A 16,122-nucleotide genomic window follows, 5' to 3' on the forward strand; every position below is an offset into this window, starting at 1 on the left:
GCCTTTGCCATGGCTTGGGTTCAGCTTGTGGGCAGACCTTAGCCCTGGGAGTCTCCTGTTTGGCTCTAGCCCTCTCTACCCAGGCCTCTGTGTTGTCATTTTCCACCTCTTTCTTTGTGTTCTCGTCTCTTCATGGCAGCTTTCCCCCACCTTGTGCTCTCCAATGGCCATGCTGGCTGGAGATGATGGGAATTGCAATCCAACAGAACTGGGCACGCCTTCAGGCCCATCTCAGCCAGTTGCCAGAGGCCTTTGGAGGAAGGCTGATAAATACCCACAATCCTCCTCTCTCCCTTGTCATCAGCCTTCCTCTGAGAGTTACTGAGGAGACCCTCCTGCCACTTATGAGCAGCCTCCAAGCCATGCCTACTTCCTCTTCCCTCCCCCATCTTCCTACTTGCGAGTAGGTCTTCCTTGCGGCTCCTAGTGGGGCTGGGGCATGCGGCATTTGGCCCGCCGAGCCCTTATCCTTGCAGACTCCTCTTGGGTCATCTGTCGCAGAGGCACGTTTGCCCCCTTTCTGGGCCTGGCCCCTGTTCCTGTGTCCTTGGTGCAGTGGGGACATCCCTGAGTCCCCACACCATACAAATGTGGGATTTAGCCACCTCAGACGGCTCTCCCCTTGCTGCTCTTTCCCACATTCAGTTGGTCTTTCAGGCCACCTTTCCATCCCCAGGTGTCTGTCCGTTGGCCATACTTGCTGGGAATGATGGGAATTGTAGTCCCGACACTTCTGGAGAGCACTAGGATGGGGAAGACAGGTCTGTCAACTTCCCTTTCTTGTCTCTTGCATTTTACTGTCCCCACACCCCTCTCTCCTTCCCTCAGCTTTCTAGGCCTCACTCCTTCCTTACAGCTCAGCCCAGCCCTCCCCCTTCTGTCACCCCCAGGGCCTCAGTTTTCTGGAAGTGAAAGACCAGCTCCTCCTCCTCTACCTTCAAGATCTCTCTCACCTGATCCTGGAGAAAACGTCGGGACGCTCCATGGCTGAGCACCCAGCCGTACTGCGCTTGGTGGAAGCCCGAACGGTAGGCGCTGTGCTTTGGGGAGGCCTAGAGTGGGGAGCATTTGCAGTGGGGCACTGGGTCGGGGGAGGCAAAAGATCCCTATTAGTGTCCTCATCCACCTTGCTATCATTGCAGGGGCCATAGCTGAGTAGTAGCATATGTGTTTTGCACATGGTAGGGTCCCAGGTTCGATCCCAGGCAGCTCCAGGTAAAACATTGGGTCGCAGAGCTGGAGACGAGACAGCTATGAGACCCAGGAGAGCTGCTACCAAGTGGCCCATGGGTCTGGCTCTGTATATGGCAGCCCCTTATAATTAGCTTGTCTTCCCCGCTGCATCTCTGTAGGTCCTGGAGAAGATGCGCCCCATTGATCAGAAGCTGAAGTACCAGGTGGACAAATTGGTCAAGGCGGCCGTGACGGGGGCCCTGGGTGAGTCATGGGGACCTTTGCAGATTTAAAGTGAGAAGGGGGGGAGGGTGCAATTTGGGGACACTCCTGGAGGCTTAACCTAACCTGAATTTCTCAGGTGGCATTCTCATTACGAACATAAGAGCCCTGCTGGGTCAGACCAGGGTTCCACCTAGTCCAGCATTCTGTTCACACAGTGGCCAACCAGTTGCCCACGGGAAACCCACAAGCAGGACAGGAGTGCAACAGCACCCTCCCGCCCATGTTCCCCAGCAACTGCTGTACATAGGCATACTGTGATACTGGAGGTAGCACATAGCCCTCAGATTGATAGCCTCCTCCAGGAATCTTGTCCAACCCCCTTTTCAAGCCATGCAAATTGGTGGCCATCACTACATTTTGTGATTGCAAATTCCATAGCTGAGCGCTGCGCTGTGTCAAGAAGTACGCTTATCTTTCCTGGATTTCTTACCAATCAGCTTCATGGGAATGACCCCTTTGGCTTCTAGTGTTATGGGAGAAGGAGAAAAGTGTCCTCCTATCCACATTCTCCACACTGTGCATAGTTTTGTAGACCTCTGTCATGTCTCCCCTCGTCTCTTTTCCAGGCTAAACACTCCCAGCTCTTGTAACTTTCCTTCATAGGGGATTTGCTCCAGCCCCTTGATCATTTTAGTTGCCCTTTTTTTACAGGTGAAAATGACCCACTGAGGTTCAAGCCAAATCCCAGCAACCTGATGAGCAAGGTATGAAAAAAAGGGTACCGGGGATGGTTCCGGAGCAAGGACCTACTTCAGAGTCCTACTTCTGGTGTCAGCCTGGAGGGGAGATACGCCTATGCCAGCCTTCCCCAACTCGGCACCCTCCAGACGGGTTGGACTACAACTCCCATCATTTCCAGGCAGTGACCCTGCTGGCTGGGGATGGTGGGTTTTGTAGTCAACACATCTGGAGGGCTCCAGCTTGGGGTTCTGTGCCGTTTAAATGTCAAAGCAAAAGCACCTATCACAGACAAGGTCTCAGGAGTTGCTGAGCAACGCCTTTTCAGGGGTCGCACCAGCTCTCTGGAATTCCTTTTCTGGGCAACTTGAGAGAGGCTTGCTCCCTAGTATACTTTCTGACACTGACTGAAGATCATAGTTTTGTGGGAACATTTGTCTAGTATCGGGCTTGCTTATGAGTAAACAGGGTAACGTTTACCCTCTTTTTTTACCCTCTTTTTTTACCCTCTTTTTTTACCCTCTTTTTTTACCCTCTTTTTTTACCCTCTTTTTTTACCCTCTTTTTTTACCCTCTTTTTTTACCCTCTTTTTTTACCCTCTTTTTTTACCCTCTTTTTTTACCCTCTTTTTTTACCCTCTTTTTTTACCCTCTTTTTTTACCCTCTTTTTTTACCCTCTTTTTTTACCCTCTTTTTTTACCCTCTTTTTTTACCCTCTTTTTTTACCCTCTTTTACAAGCCTTTTAAACCAGGTTTGCCAATCACCCTTGAAACTGGAACTCCATTTTTTGCTGGTGTGTTAATTTGTGGCCTAAAAGAAATTATGGAAGAGGCTACGTTTATCCCAAAGCTTTCCTCGTGGTCTCCTACCCCAAGTGTTCCTGAGTTTGCATCCTGGTTTTCACTGGCGGGGTGGGTGTTTATCTTGTTTTTAAACTGGCCCATGCTGAAGATTTGAACAGAAATGGAAGCAGCATGATACTGCTGAGGGGCGGTTTGTGGTCTTGGCTTGAACAGACTTTTAAGTGATACTCAACAGTTGTGATTCTCTCCATTCTTCCCCCCGCCCCGCCCCCCTGCAACCCCAGCTCAGCGACTTGGAAGAGGGAGAAGAGGGAGAAGCTGCTGATGGCGCAAAGAATTCTGGGAAAGGGATGTCGAAAGGCGGGAGCAGGAAATACGTTCCACCTCGCCTGGTGCCTGTGCATTACAGTATGCAAGATGCTTGATGGAGGAGTTGGCGGGGCATGGGGTCTGGAGTTGGTGATGGGAGGTGGGGCATCCAGCTGTCCCACAGGATTTCTGTGTTGAGCCGGTCTGCCCCACCCAGAAATGGCTGCAGCTTGGCATATTAAACAGCCGCCTCTCTGTTGCTTCTCTGCCCCAGACGAAACAGAGGCGGAGAGGGAGAAGAAGGTGCAGGAGCAGGCCAGGAAGCGGGCTCTCAGCAGCTCGATCATCCGAGAGCTGAAAGAGCAGTGCTCGGATGCTCCAGAGGAGCTCCGGGAGGGACGCTACACTCATGCCACCAGGCAGAGCCGAGAGGATGAACACCGGTGAGCGGGGGGGCAGGGAGGAGTCCTGGGGACGAGAGGGAGGGGAGGGGAGGGATGCTGGGAGGTTTGGGGGCGCCCTGGGGAGCGGGTGGCCCTGGCCGGCACGTGTTGCGTGCGTTGCTAACGTGCTCTTCCCCCTCTGTGGCTCCCTCCTGTAGGACCAAGTATGAGGAGAGCATGTTGGTCCGTCTCAACGTGACGCGGAAGGAGAAGGCCCGCCGGCGGCGAGAGGCGGCCCTCGGCTCCCAGCTTGGCTCCCTCACCTACTTCGGGGACATCAGCGCGTTGACTGGGGCAGTGGCCCCCTTGGGAGAGGTGGGTCTTCTGCAGATGTGGCGGTTTGGTCAGCAGGGAGGGTGGTTCGGTGGCGGGTGGCTGTATGTAGATCTAATTGCACGCAGGCACACGTTTCTCTGCACCAAGAAGCAGAAGGCTTTCCCAATGGAGGGATGCGAGCTGTGGGTTCCCGCAAGGGTCTGCGAGGGGGCTGGAGCAATTTAACTTGCTCACAAATGGTCTGGAGCCCAAGGTGAGGAGCAGAAGGGTCCCTTCCCTGCTTCCAGGCTTCTCAGAAGGATCTGTGGCAAAGCAGGATATCTGGCTGGCCTGATCTGGCAGTGCTCTTCCCTTGTTGATGCCTGAGTGATGTCTGACAGTTGAAAAAATCGTCCTCACAGATCCTCTCATGCTAGCTGGGGAGTGCTGGGAGGTGTAGGACTTCTTTCTGTCTAAGCACGGGTAGGATTGTGCCCTAAGGCTCGGAGATACCGAGGGGCCCCCTGGAGGAACCTGTGAAGACTCCACTGGCCGCATGGGGACTGACTCTTCGGGGGCCAGATTAGTCCTGGCAGCTGAAGGTTCCCCATCCCTGCACAAGTGATGTGTCTGATCTGGCCCTTTATGAAGGAAAGAATTTGGGGGGTCATGGAAGTAAGTGAAAGGAGGTCCAAGGCAGCCCTGGGCGCGCTTTCATCATAAACAGACAGTGCTTGACCTTCTGTCTTGGTTCCGCAACTGCCATTTTGTGGTTTTGTCTTTGCGCCCCTTCCTTCCCGACCATCTGCTCCCATCGGTAGTACATGCCCTGGTCTCCTCTCGTTTAGACTACTGTAATGCGTTCTACGTGGGGTTACCCTTGAAGACGGTTCGGAAACTGCAGCTGGTACAGAACGCGGCGGCTCGCCTGATTAAAGGCAGCTGCCGGTGAGATCACATCACTCCAGTGCTGAAGGAGTTGCACTGGTTACCAGTTGTTTTCCGGGCCAAATTCAAGGTGTTGGTTTTGACCTTTAAAACCCTATATGGTTCCGGCCCAGGCTATCTTAAGGAGCACCTCCAGCAGCACCAGACAGGCCGCTTAACAAGATCAGCCTCCGATGGCCTTCTGTCTGTCCCATCAGCCAGGACAGCTAGACTGGTGGGGACGAGGGAGAGGGCCTTCTCTGTGGTGGCTCCCACTCTGTGGAACTCCCTCCCTAGGGAACTCTGTCATGCCCCCTCTTTAATGAGCTTCCGTTGTGCATTAAAAACGTGGTTGTTCAGGCAGGCATTTGGGGTGGGTTAGGGTATTTTAGGAAATGTTTTTATTGTAGAATTTTATTGTTTTAAACTGTTTTATTGTATGTTGTACATCGCCCAGAGTGGCTAGGTGACCAGCCAGATGGGCGATTAATAAATTTAATAATAAAATAAATAAAATAAAAACTGGGGAAGAAACTGGGCGAGAGCTCTAAAGAGCAAAAAATCTGGGGTGTCCTATTGTCTTCTGTGAATGTGCGAGATGGCTAGAGCAATCAGCATGAATGCTTTCAAACTTAATGAGCAAGTCAGCAAACAGGCTGAATATTATGTGTGGCCAGGATAGGGCATGGTTCTATTGGGGAGGGGGAGGGTGCATGCTTGTTTTATTTATTGCACAAACATAAGTGCTGCTTTATAAAAGAACTCGTGAATGGACCCAGCTTTACATGGGTTGGAATAGGCCTTAGTTTGGTACGGTGAAGCCTTCAAGCAAACGTATGCAGCTGTCAGAGTTGACTTCATTGTGCCCGCCCTGACTGAGTGAATCCACCCCCGCCGGCACCCCTTGGCTCTGCCTCTGCCATGGTGCCCCCCCATGAGCCCCCTCAGGGCGGGGTCTGTTCACTCCATTCCCCATAGGGGAGGAATTGCCCCACAGCAGGGGGCAGGCATGTAATCCTAATCTCCCCTGGCTTCAGATTATATGGGCTGCAAAGCTAAATGCTAGTTTGGGATGTGTGTCCCCTAGTGACTGAAGATGTTATTGCTGGCTTCAACTGGACACAAATTAATTAAACTTGATGCATTTTAAAAACATAATAATCCCTGAGGTGCACACCCCTAGGCTCTCCTTAGCATACATACCAAATTTTAGTTGTCTAGGATTCTTGGTGCTATGCCATGGACAGATGGAAAGACATCCTCTTTTATTAGAGATTTCCCCGTGGTGAACAGCATAAACATTACAATTCAAAATATAAAGACATCGACAGGTGGTCAGCATCAGTCAACAACATGTTGGGTGAAGCAAGCAGGGCTGTCCTGGTTTCTGAATTACCAATGCAGTCCAACTTTCGTCCTTGAAGAATTCTTACTCTACCAGGACTGCCTGCCAGATTTTACAGTCCTTCTCCTGCTGTGGGTGGCCCTCGTGGGCTTGCCTGATAACAGCAGTGACACTCTGATCAGTGCCAGGCAGTTGGTCTGGGAGATACCAGTTGAATCTCCCACAATGCCCCGGAATGATGCTACTGGGAAATTTAAATGATGTATTCTGGAGCTGCGGTGGCTTAGTGGTTAAGACGCTGGACTGCAGACTGGAAGGTCGACAGGTCAGCAGTTCGAGACCCGAGTGCTGCGTGACCGAGTGAGCTCCCGTCTTCAGTCCCAGCTTCTGCCAACCTAGCAGTTTGAAGGCAAGAAATTGCAAGTAGATAAATAGGTACCGCCTCGGCGGGAAAGGTAACAGCGTTCCGTGCACCTCGGTGTTCAGTCATGCCGGCCACATGGCCACAGAAGAGTCTTCGGACAGCGCTGGCTCTTCGGCTTAGAAACGGGGATGAGCACCGCACCCTAGAGTCGGACACGACTGGTTGGGGACACCTTTACCTTTATCCTGGAGCCAACTGCCCGGCGTTGGTTGGAGGGGTAGTGTTTTGTTTTTTTAGAGGGATGTCAGGTGCTACGTGATGCTGCTGCTGGGCTTCGTTGGCTTCTGCTGCTGCAGAATCCCTGTATGTTGCAAAGGATTCTGGGAGATGTTCCAGGGTGTACAGGAAGCTTGCCCAGAGTGTTGGCCAGGCCTCCACATTGCCCCTGTGAACTCAGCACTCCTGTTGTCTCATGGCAAGATTAGCCACGGAGGACCAAACTAATTTTCGGCAAAGCATGGTTTCTGTTCCCCAAAACATAGTTTGACTGCCTCTGGAACTGGTTTTGCCCACCCCCAGTTTTGTGATGCTCCACCCTCAGGGAAATGCCCCATTTTGCTTACTACTGGAGAGGGGCGCTATCACAGATCAGGCTTCTTGTCCGTAAACTCCAAGAGGTGCAGTCAGTTTGTGGTTCTTCTGAATAGTTACCTGTCAGTCCAGACATCTCAGACTGGGCACTGGAAAGTGACGAAAGTGCCGTTTTGGGAGGGGACGCAACGTTCTGTGGCTTGTTTCCCCTCTCCTTAATTTTTTTTTTTTTAATCCATTTCTTCTCTCATTGTCTTCCTGCCTTTCAGGGTTTAAGCCCCCAAAAGAAGAAAAGGAAGACAGTCAGCGTGAAGAAGGGAAAGAAGAAAAAAGGTAAGCGCGGATGAAAAGATGTGCGCTCTTTTTCTCTTGACAAACCTCAATGCCTCAGCTCATCCTAGCCCCCACAGAGCGAAGGAAGGGTGGTAAAACTTGTTCCTGGACGGTAGCAGTTCTAACAGAAGGTAGGTCAGTGGAGGCTGGTGGCTGCGAGGTCAGTGGGGTGCCGGGTTTCAGTCAGAACTCTCAAGGAGCTCCATTAGAGTTCTGACTGAAACCCGGGGCGGATTCACCACCCCACTGACCTCGGAGCCACCAGCCTTCACCCTGGTAGGTGTAGGGGTGTTTGTGTGAGAAGAGTGGAGGGAGAGAGCAGGGGAGCGCACCCCTGAAATAATACATTCCACAGACAATTCTTATCTCGTCAGCTCCTTGTGTGAAGTATGCTGTAATGCCAGTGACTCACCCACCCACCTCAGGTTGAAAAGCCCTTACAGGAAGTCTTTCTGTAGCATTTTGTACTTTCCCCCTCCTTGTTAAGGCCAGTTCCTCAAAGATGTCTAGCTGCATGAGATTTTTCTGATCCTGTCCTCTCTTCTAAACTGGCTCATTCTCTTCCTCTTTCTTTCTTCTCCCCACCCCCCCTCCTCCTTCCAGGTTTCCACAGGAGGCGATAACCCCCTCACTACGTGGGGACCGATCTCTGCCAACCCCCCAATCCCTTGGATTTCCTCACCTGTTACCATGTATGGGGTGAGGGGGAGACATTTGCCGGCAATAAAACTTGAGTGCCATCTTCCCCTGTCTAAAATTTGTCGGTGTTTTTTCTTATTTGTGTAGGACTGGGACCTGGTCAGTTTGAAGGCCCCCCCATGCTTTTCACTCACCCTTAATCCTGCCCCCGTTCCCTTCATGGCAATTGGGAGAGGAAGGGGCAGAGGAGATTGCTTCGTAATGGAGTTCTACATAGCTTAATGCAGACTCTTCTCCCCCACCTGGTGCCCTCTAGATGTGCTGGACTATAAATTCCATCATCCCCCAGGCAACGCGTCTGGAGGGCACATCTGGAGAAGGCTGGTTTAATGTGTTTTTGCAAGGGTCATAACAACTGGATACCTCTTAAGGTCTGGTTCCACCCCCTTTTCCTGGTATGTGTGGAGCCCCCCCCCCCCAAAAAAAAAAAAGCATGAGGGAGAACCATTCAGGCTCTCTGGGAAAGAGGCATTTAAGTTTGCTTTCACGTCTACTCTTAATGCTCTGTCTTTGGATCAAGGAAACTGCTTTTTAACATGGGAATCCCCGTGCTTCTCTCTCTCCTCCCCCCCCTTGTCTGGTTTAGAGCTAGTGGCAGAATCAATGCCATCGACCTGGTTTTGGGGGGGCCAGAGCAGAGAAGGGAATCCTTGGCTGCTTTAAACCCTGATCGGGCTAAGTGGAATCCGATAAACACGAGGAGGAAATCAATCGCCCGACACGCTTGAAGAATGGGGGTGGGGGGAGCCGCCTCTCCAGCAAGTGGAACAGGACAGAGGAAGGAGGGTTGTTGGGGGGGTCTCGCCCCCTCCACCGGCCAAAACCCTTCCCCACTTTGGCTCAGGGCCCACACGCCCTCATAGCTACATGACCTTTAGCGGAGTGCAAAGGAGAAATAGATTCATCCATTAGCACATTTGGAGCAGGGTGGTGGTGCTGGAGGGTGTTTCAGGACTGGGTGTGAGGGATTGCAGGTGCAAATTTGGTGGGCAGCCTTGGATATGGAAGAGGGGGGTTTAAGGCTTAAATAACACTGTGGTTGGGGGCAGGGGTGCTAGGGGGAAAGTTGCAGGTCTGGGGGAATGGGTGAAGAGAAGGCCAGGAGTGAAATGGGGAAGAAGACAGGGATTGAGCAGGCCTGGGGGAGAGGTCTCGGTGCCATGCTGGATCTTGAGGGGTAAGAGGGGATTCCACACTAGCAACTTCTTTTAAATCAGGGTGAGCAGTTCCCTATTGATGGAGCTGATGATAGTGTTTGTGCACCCCCCCCCCGCTGACCTTCCATACTGCTGCTTTTCAGAGAGATTCCCCCACCCCAGTTCTACTGTAATGCCAATGCATTGATTTGGCTTTGCCTCCAGGTGGCACTGCTGCAGGGTGTCCCCCCCCCCCCGCCATCCCGTCTCCTTTCCTCCCCTCCAACCTCATTTTCATTCCATCCACGCAGGCTCCTGCTCCTGTCCTCAAATTAATTTGGTGCCGTGTATTGCTGCAGTGTCTTTTTCTCACTGCATCCCTTCCCCGCCTCCCTGCCTGCCGCGTTCTGTCCATTCGTTCTTTCCCCTTCCTTCCTCTCCCCCCTCCCCTTCCTCCCCCTCCCTCTCCTTCCGTATATTTGTGTGTATCTATTGCAGCTTTTTCTGTGCCTTTCTCCTGTTTCCTTTCAGTTCTGTATGTTACATTCCCCAAGTGAGGGTGCATTTGCAAAGCAGGAGCTGGAGGAAAGAGAGTGTGTAAGAGCTGGGGGGGGGGGGGGGTGCAACGGAAAGCCAGCATGACAAAGTCATTTTATAATTTATCAGCAGGGCCAGTGTGAGTCTACGCATGGTGCCATTAAATGCGGATTTTGCATTTCAGATAACTGTCAGTGGGCCCCCTCCCCTCAAGCCCAATTTTTCACTCCCTACTTCACGCCGGGGCCCCGTTGCCCCTTACCTTCTGTGGATTTGTTCTTCATTTTTGCATGGATCATTTGCACCGTTTATTTACGTCTGCAATCCTATTCTTGCTTCCTTGGGAATAAGTCTTATTGAACTCAAATGGAGCTTGCTTCTGAGTGAACACAAAGAGGGTTGTACTATTACCCTGCATGTCCTCCCAAGATGCTCAGGGAGCCATACATGGTTCTCCTCCCCCTGCTTTATTCTTACCACAGCCCTGCGAGGACGTTTAGCCTAGGAGTGAGTGACTGAGAGGTAGTTTAGACTGAGAGAGAAGCCACCAAGTATCCCATTCTCCCCAAGCCTTGTTGAAGCTAGGAGCAGGGAACCCATGGCCCTCCAGCTGTTCTTTGACTACAGATTCCATCATCCCTGACCCCTGGCTGGGGCTAATGGGGGTCCCACTACTTCTGAAGCGGGAGTGTCAGACACTCAACCTATATGCCTCGCTGCTGCTGGGAACGGATGCCATTTTGGTTTTTCTAAAATGCTGTTAGGGCAATGCCATGTCATGATGGGCTTCTGCCCTGAAAGGCGGCCAAGGCATCTTTTAAATAAGTAAAATAAATCAATGATGTAGGGGCAGCCTTCCCCCACCCAACACCCTCCTGGCTTTTGGAACTCAACTCCCATCATTCCAGCCAGCATGGGCATTGTAGTCCAATGCATGCGGGGGAAGTTTGATGTGCGTCATTCTGAGGAAATCGAGACGGCACTTGCCAGGTTTTGCTGGAGGCGACAGCTCCCCTGGGTCTTTCTGCGTACAAGGCGTGCGCTTCACCTATGGCAGGTTTCTCCGGGAGGGCACAAGGTTGGGGAAGGCTGATCTGGGCCTTTTAAACCATTGTTATAATGCTGGGGGATAACTTATCCATGGCCAGGAATGACAGCTGTGCTGCCGCGTACTGTGCTGCGGGCAGGAATGGCATGCCCTCCCTGGCAAGCTAATAGCCCCGTAGGCCAGCCCAAAGGCCACAGCCATTACCTCACCGTCTATGTTAACTTTGCTGCAGGCCTTTGGCCGCCACGGGCGCTCCCTCCAGTTGTCAGCAGCGGCTTTGTGGTTTTACAAACACCTCTGCCTCTTCACTAACGTGGCCCGGGCTGTGCCTTCCGAGGGCTTGAATTAAAAAGAAGGAAGGCAGGGAAGCAATCATCATTCTGAGCAATGTGAGCTGCGCAAAATAGGGGAATTAAGGAAGCCGGCCTGGCCTCACGTATGCTGCGCCATTCTCTTTGGCAGGCTTTGTGATTTTATCGCTCGCTGCTTCATCTAATGATGAGGGAGGAAGGAGGGGAGCCCTGTGGCCTGGCTTCCTTCCTCTGCGGCTCCTTGGGCCAGGCTGGCTCTGGGCTTGTGGGGAGCCTTGGGCAAGGCTTCACAGGGGGCGGCGGGACTTTGTCTACAGGAGGCAGGGCAGGCGACCTGCAGCATTCTCTTGTGCTGCTGCTGTCTTCGTGCTGCTCCGTGAGCCGGTCCAGCCGTGGTGCCGTTGTAACCCAGCACATCTAGAGGACACCCAGTTGGGGAAAGCTGGCATAGACCCGTTGCCCCAACAAGTGCCTGCACGTACCACTCTCCGGAGCCAGGCTTTCCTCAGCCATCGGAGATTTGCTGGGCATTGGCTGCCTGCTTTTGAGCGCCCACAAAGACTGGCATGTTGCTTTGAATAAATAGAATCTGATTGCCAGGAAGCCAAGTTCCGTGGTTTTTCTAGCCTGCCTCATTGCGAAGCGAAGCCCATCCCGTACCCAAGGTTGATGTGGCCTCGGTACACGTACAGGAGAGAGGGCAACGCCTGCCTTTAGTCCTTGGAGAACCAGACACGCAACGGGGAGATTGCCAGCATGCCAAATGCTCTGTGCCCCTGCCCCCCCAGTGGTATACAATTTCCCCTGCTCTGAATTAGAGCCGGCCAACATCCTACAAATATCTTCCCTTCTAGCCTGAGGCCTGTTTGGGATTCAAAGCCGGTAATTGGATGCCTTGTCGACTAAAGCATGATGACTTCCAGGACATAAGCGGTACCCTGGTGGGCCACACCAAAGGTTTGTCACTCCCAGCATTCCCTGACCTGGTGCCCGTCAGATGGTTTGGACTACAAATCCCAGCATTCCTAACTATTGGCCATGCCCGCTGAGGCTGATGGGAATTGACATCCAAAACATCTGCAAGGCACCATGTTGGAGAAAGCAGAGAGACAGAGAATGCCATCCTACAGAGCAGGGGTTTGAACCTCAGGCCTGCAGGCTGGGTTTGGCCCACTGGGGGGCTTAGGGCCAGCTGACCATGCCCGCTTTCCCCCAACCACTATTTCCTGTCTTTTGCAGTTTTCCCCCATTCTAAAATGATGAAATGCCTCCATTAAATCTTAATTACTAGCAGAAAGAATGTTATGCTAAAACATGCTGGTAGTTTGGGTGTTTTGGCCCCGCCCCTTTTGCCCCACCCACCACTGAAATGCAGCCCCTGAGAGCTGCTCTGAAATAGAATTTGGTCCTCGGGCTGAAAGAAGTTCAACACCCCCACTACGGAGAGAATATCATTCTATGTATCAATCTTTTCCAACCTGGTGTCCTCCAGATGTGCTGGCCTACAACTCCCACCCCCCCCAGCCTCCTGTGGAGGATGGGAGTTGTAGGTCAACACATCTGGAAGGCATCACACTGGGGGCTCCTGCTGTATACTAATAGCAAACTCATTCTCTGCTGAGTATGGATCTTTATGAAGCCAAAACAGCACTATCCACAGCTGGTTTGGGGAAACCCCAAGATTTGCACAAGTCTAAAAAAATCTTAGGTTTTTTTTTTCCTCAAGAAAGAGAGAGAGAAAAAATCAGAATAGCCCGATGAGGGCTGAGCATGTTCAGCGGATATGGAACACTGTCTGACTGATGCAGGATGAGAAATGGAAACACCTGAATGTGGGACAGTGTAGAATATTCTGAAAAAGGGCATGGCTGGCCAGTTGAAAGGAATCTTGAAGAGGAGCAGCCTATGCTACAACATTTTGTTGTAGGTCTGGCTTCTATGCTCCAATATATTTATAAGATATATATCCTGCCAAAAATGGTGTTCAAGGTGGCTCGCCATTATAAAATACAGATTAAAATGAAATCTTGGTTCAACCATAATATTGAAACAAATCAGTTAAAAGCAACAATAAAAGTTGTAGCCAGTCCCCAACCAGGTAAACACCTTTCAAGAGCAGGCCAGCTTACATGCTGAAGTCCTGCCTGAATAAAAATGTCTGTCTGCTGGCAGGAGGACAACAGGGAGGGGGCCAACCTAGCCTCCTTCGGCAGGGGGTTGTAGATTCTGGGAGCGGCCGTGGAGAAGGCCCTGTTTTGCGTCCCCACCAAACATGCCTCCAATGGCAGCAGGACCAAGGGAAGGGCCTCCCCCGAATATCTGAAAACCCAGGTAGCCATGTATGAGAGAAGCCGGTCTATATGAATGTATGCAGAATAACACACATGAAATAGAAAACGCGTATATCCCCCCATTTAGACACTTTACAGTTGAGCCAAAGATAAAATGGGCTGTGTGTGAGTAGAATCAAAACAGTGAAGGTTTAGATATTGCTTCATGAAATTCCCCATATTTTCCCACATTGTGCCATCTTGCCTTGCTTAATTAATCAAAACGTGTGTGTCCTACGCTGTCAAGATGTGTCAATACATCATTCCCTAACTTTGGTTATGGGTCTAGTTCAGAGGTGTTGAACCTCTTTTAGCCTGTGGGCCAAATTCCATTTCGGAGCAGTTCTCGGGGGCTGCATTCCAGTGGTGGGTGGGGCAAATGGGGCAGGGTGGGGCCAAAATGCCAAAAATATTTATTTATTTATTTATTTCATTTCTATACTGCCCAATAGCCGAAGCTCTCTGGGCGATTCACAAAAATTAAATCCAAACAACACACAATAAAACAATTTAAAATATACAGAACATTAAAACCACAATATAACAATACAACCACAATAAAACCTAGCAGCAGTGCAGGAGTTTAAAATACAGATTTTAAATACAAATATCAGCATATTTCAGCTTAAAGCTCATACTGCTACTAACTAAACCATAGGAGATGCATTCCAGCCTTTTGGAATGGGGGGGAAACTGGGAAATCATCGAACAGTTGTTGATTGGGGGTGGGGGAAGGACATGGGACAGGGCCGGGGGTGGAGCTGGCTTGGCCCTCTGGGAAACCCGGGTTTGGCCCGCGGAACTGAGGTTCTGCACCTTAGCCGAATTCCTTGAACTGCAGATGAAGATAGGTTTGGGGGTTTGGATATTGATTTGCTGTTTAAGGGGGCATACATTTGAGGCCTCGGTTGGGTTAACCCACTGCCCCTGGACTGTTTTTCTGTCCTTAGACTCAAATAAATTAACAGTGGAAAGTGGTGCATGTGGCAATTGTGAGAAGGGCTGCTTAGAGTATTTCTGCGCTGCAGGGTGGGATCCTAAGAGGCGTGTCGCTAATTCTGAACATTCAGGGTTTGGGCTTACTTTCCTGGTGGCATGCAGTGGAGGCTGGTGGCTCCAATGTCAGTGGGGCAGTGAATCTGCCCCAAGTTTCAGTTAAAGCCCTGATTGGTTCTGACTGAAACCTGGAGTGGATTCACCGCTCCACTGACGTTGGAGACACGAGCCTCCACTGGTAGCACCCCATCCTTCTCAAGCCCTGGACTGCTTCAAAAGCAGTTGCTGGTATGACTGCGTACGTGTTCAGTTTGTTGGGTTCCCCCAAGCTATTGGCGTGTATCTAAAGCAGAGGTGGGCAGAAAGGAGATCAGAATCTACTGGTAATGCTCTGGATGATTTGAAGCGGATCAGCAAGTGTTTCTGACTACCAAGAGTTCGACAGTGGCAACAGCCAAAAAAAAAAGGAAAAAAAGAAAAGATTCTGTAAGACTGGTCTTCCCTGGTCTCATCTAAAGTAACTGTTCATTTGTTTTATTTATTTTAGCAGATGTGTCTTGTCTTTCCATCCAGAGGTGCCTGGGGGGGCTAAAAGTATAAAATCGAACCCCCGCCCTCCCAATGATTGGAAACAATCAAGAAGCAGTTAATACAGCTAAACATTGAATTCTAAAAGTAGGCAGAACATCTGGTAAACTATAAAACAAAGGCAGTCAAATACTGTGGGGCTGTTCACATAACACACTGACCCACATTCAGTGGTTTACTGTGGGTTGTTTTTTGAACTGTGGGTTAGCGTATTGTGCTAGCCCAGGACATTTTCCACAGGGTGACTTGTTGGCCATGCAGTGTGGCTTGCCAACCACCCTGAACAACTCAGCAACTCACCATGGGTTCTCAAGGTGGCATGTTCAAGAAAAATAAGCCACACTGCATGGTTAACAGGCCACCCTATGGAAAATGGCCAGGGCTCAGACAACATGCTAACCCACGGTTCAACAAACAACCCACATTCAACCACCAAGTGTGGGTTAGTGCATTGTGTGAACAGCCTCACTGAATGCCTATCGGAATCCATAAGTCTTCAAAAGGTGTTGAAAAACCAGCAAAGCAGGTTCTGAACAAGTCTCCATAACCTGGGTACAGCCACGGAGAAAGCCCTCTCCTGCGAAATGCACCTCCGAGACCGGTGGGCTGTGCAAGAGATCCCCCACAGCTACTTCGTGCGCAATCCTATGCATGTATAGACAGAAAAAATTCCAACAATTCCCAGCATGCCCCAGCCAGTCCTACATTCCCAGCATGGCTGGTTGGGGCATGCTGGGAATTGTTGGAATTTTTTCTGTCTAAACCTGCATAGGATTGCACCCTTAGGGGTTTGTTTATTGACACCATTTATTAGATCACCAAGAACAACATTTCTCTAGGTGATATTTGTACGAGAGCAGATGGTCCTTTAGATAGCCAGGCCCTGGCCATGCTGGCTAGCAATTATGGGAGGTGTAGTCCAACACATCTGAGGGCTCCAGGTTGGGGAAAGGTGGTTTAAGGCTCTGA

General features: G+C 50.9%; 1 protein-coding gene across 9 annotated transcripts in view; it reads left to right on the top strand.

Annotated features, from left to right (window-relative positions):
* NGDN (neuroguidin) overlaps nt 1–16,122 on the top strand; it is a 45,565-nt gene that overhangs the window by 2,686 nt on the left and 26,757 nt on the right. For 8 of the 9 annotated variants that reach the window (XR_014783972.1, XR_014783970.1, XR_014783969.1 and 5 more), the window contains exons 4-10: nt 891–1,028; nt 1,353–1,437; nt 2,110–2,162; nt 3,226–3,349; nt 3,525–3,693; nt 3,852–4,008; nt 7,445–7,508. Coding sequence is in view for 2 of the 9 variants with exons in the window: in XM_084806510.1 (XP_084662636.1) it covers nt 891–1,028; nt 1,353–1,437; nt 2,110–2,162; nt 3,226–3,349; nt 3,525–3,693; nt 3,852–4,008; nt 7,445–7,508 (790 nt within the window). In the remaining 7 variants the exon portion in view is untranslated. Of the gene's footprint in view, nt 1–890; nt 1,029–1,352; nt 1,438–2,109; nt 2,163–3,225; nt 3,350–3,524; nt 3,694–3,851; nt 4,009–7,444; nt 7,509–8,111; nt 8,338–16,122 lie in introns of those variants that run through there. The other variant, XM_084806511.1, reaches the window with a different exon arrangement.

Source organism: Heloderma suspectum, chromosome 6 (assembly GCF_057233095.1).
Source record: "Heloderma suspectum isolate Gila_16-S chromosome 6, 16-S_ref, whole genome shotgun sequence".
Classification (NCBI taxonomy): domain Eukaryota; kingdom Metazoa; phylum Chordata; class Lepidosauria; order Squamata; family Helodermatidae; genus Heloderma; species Heloderma suspectum.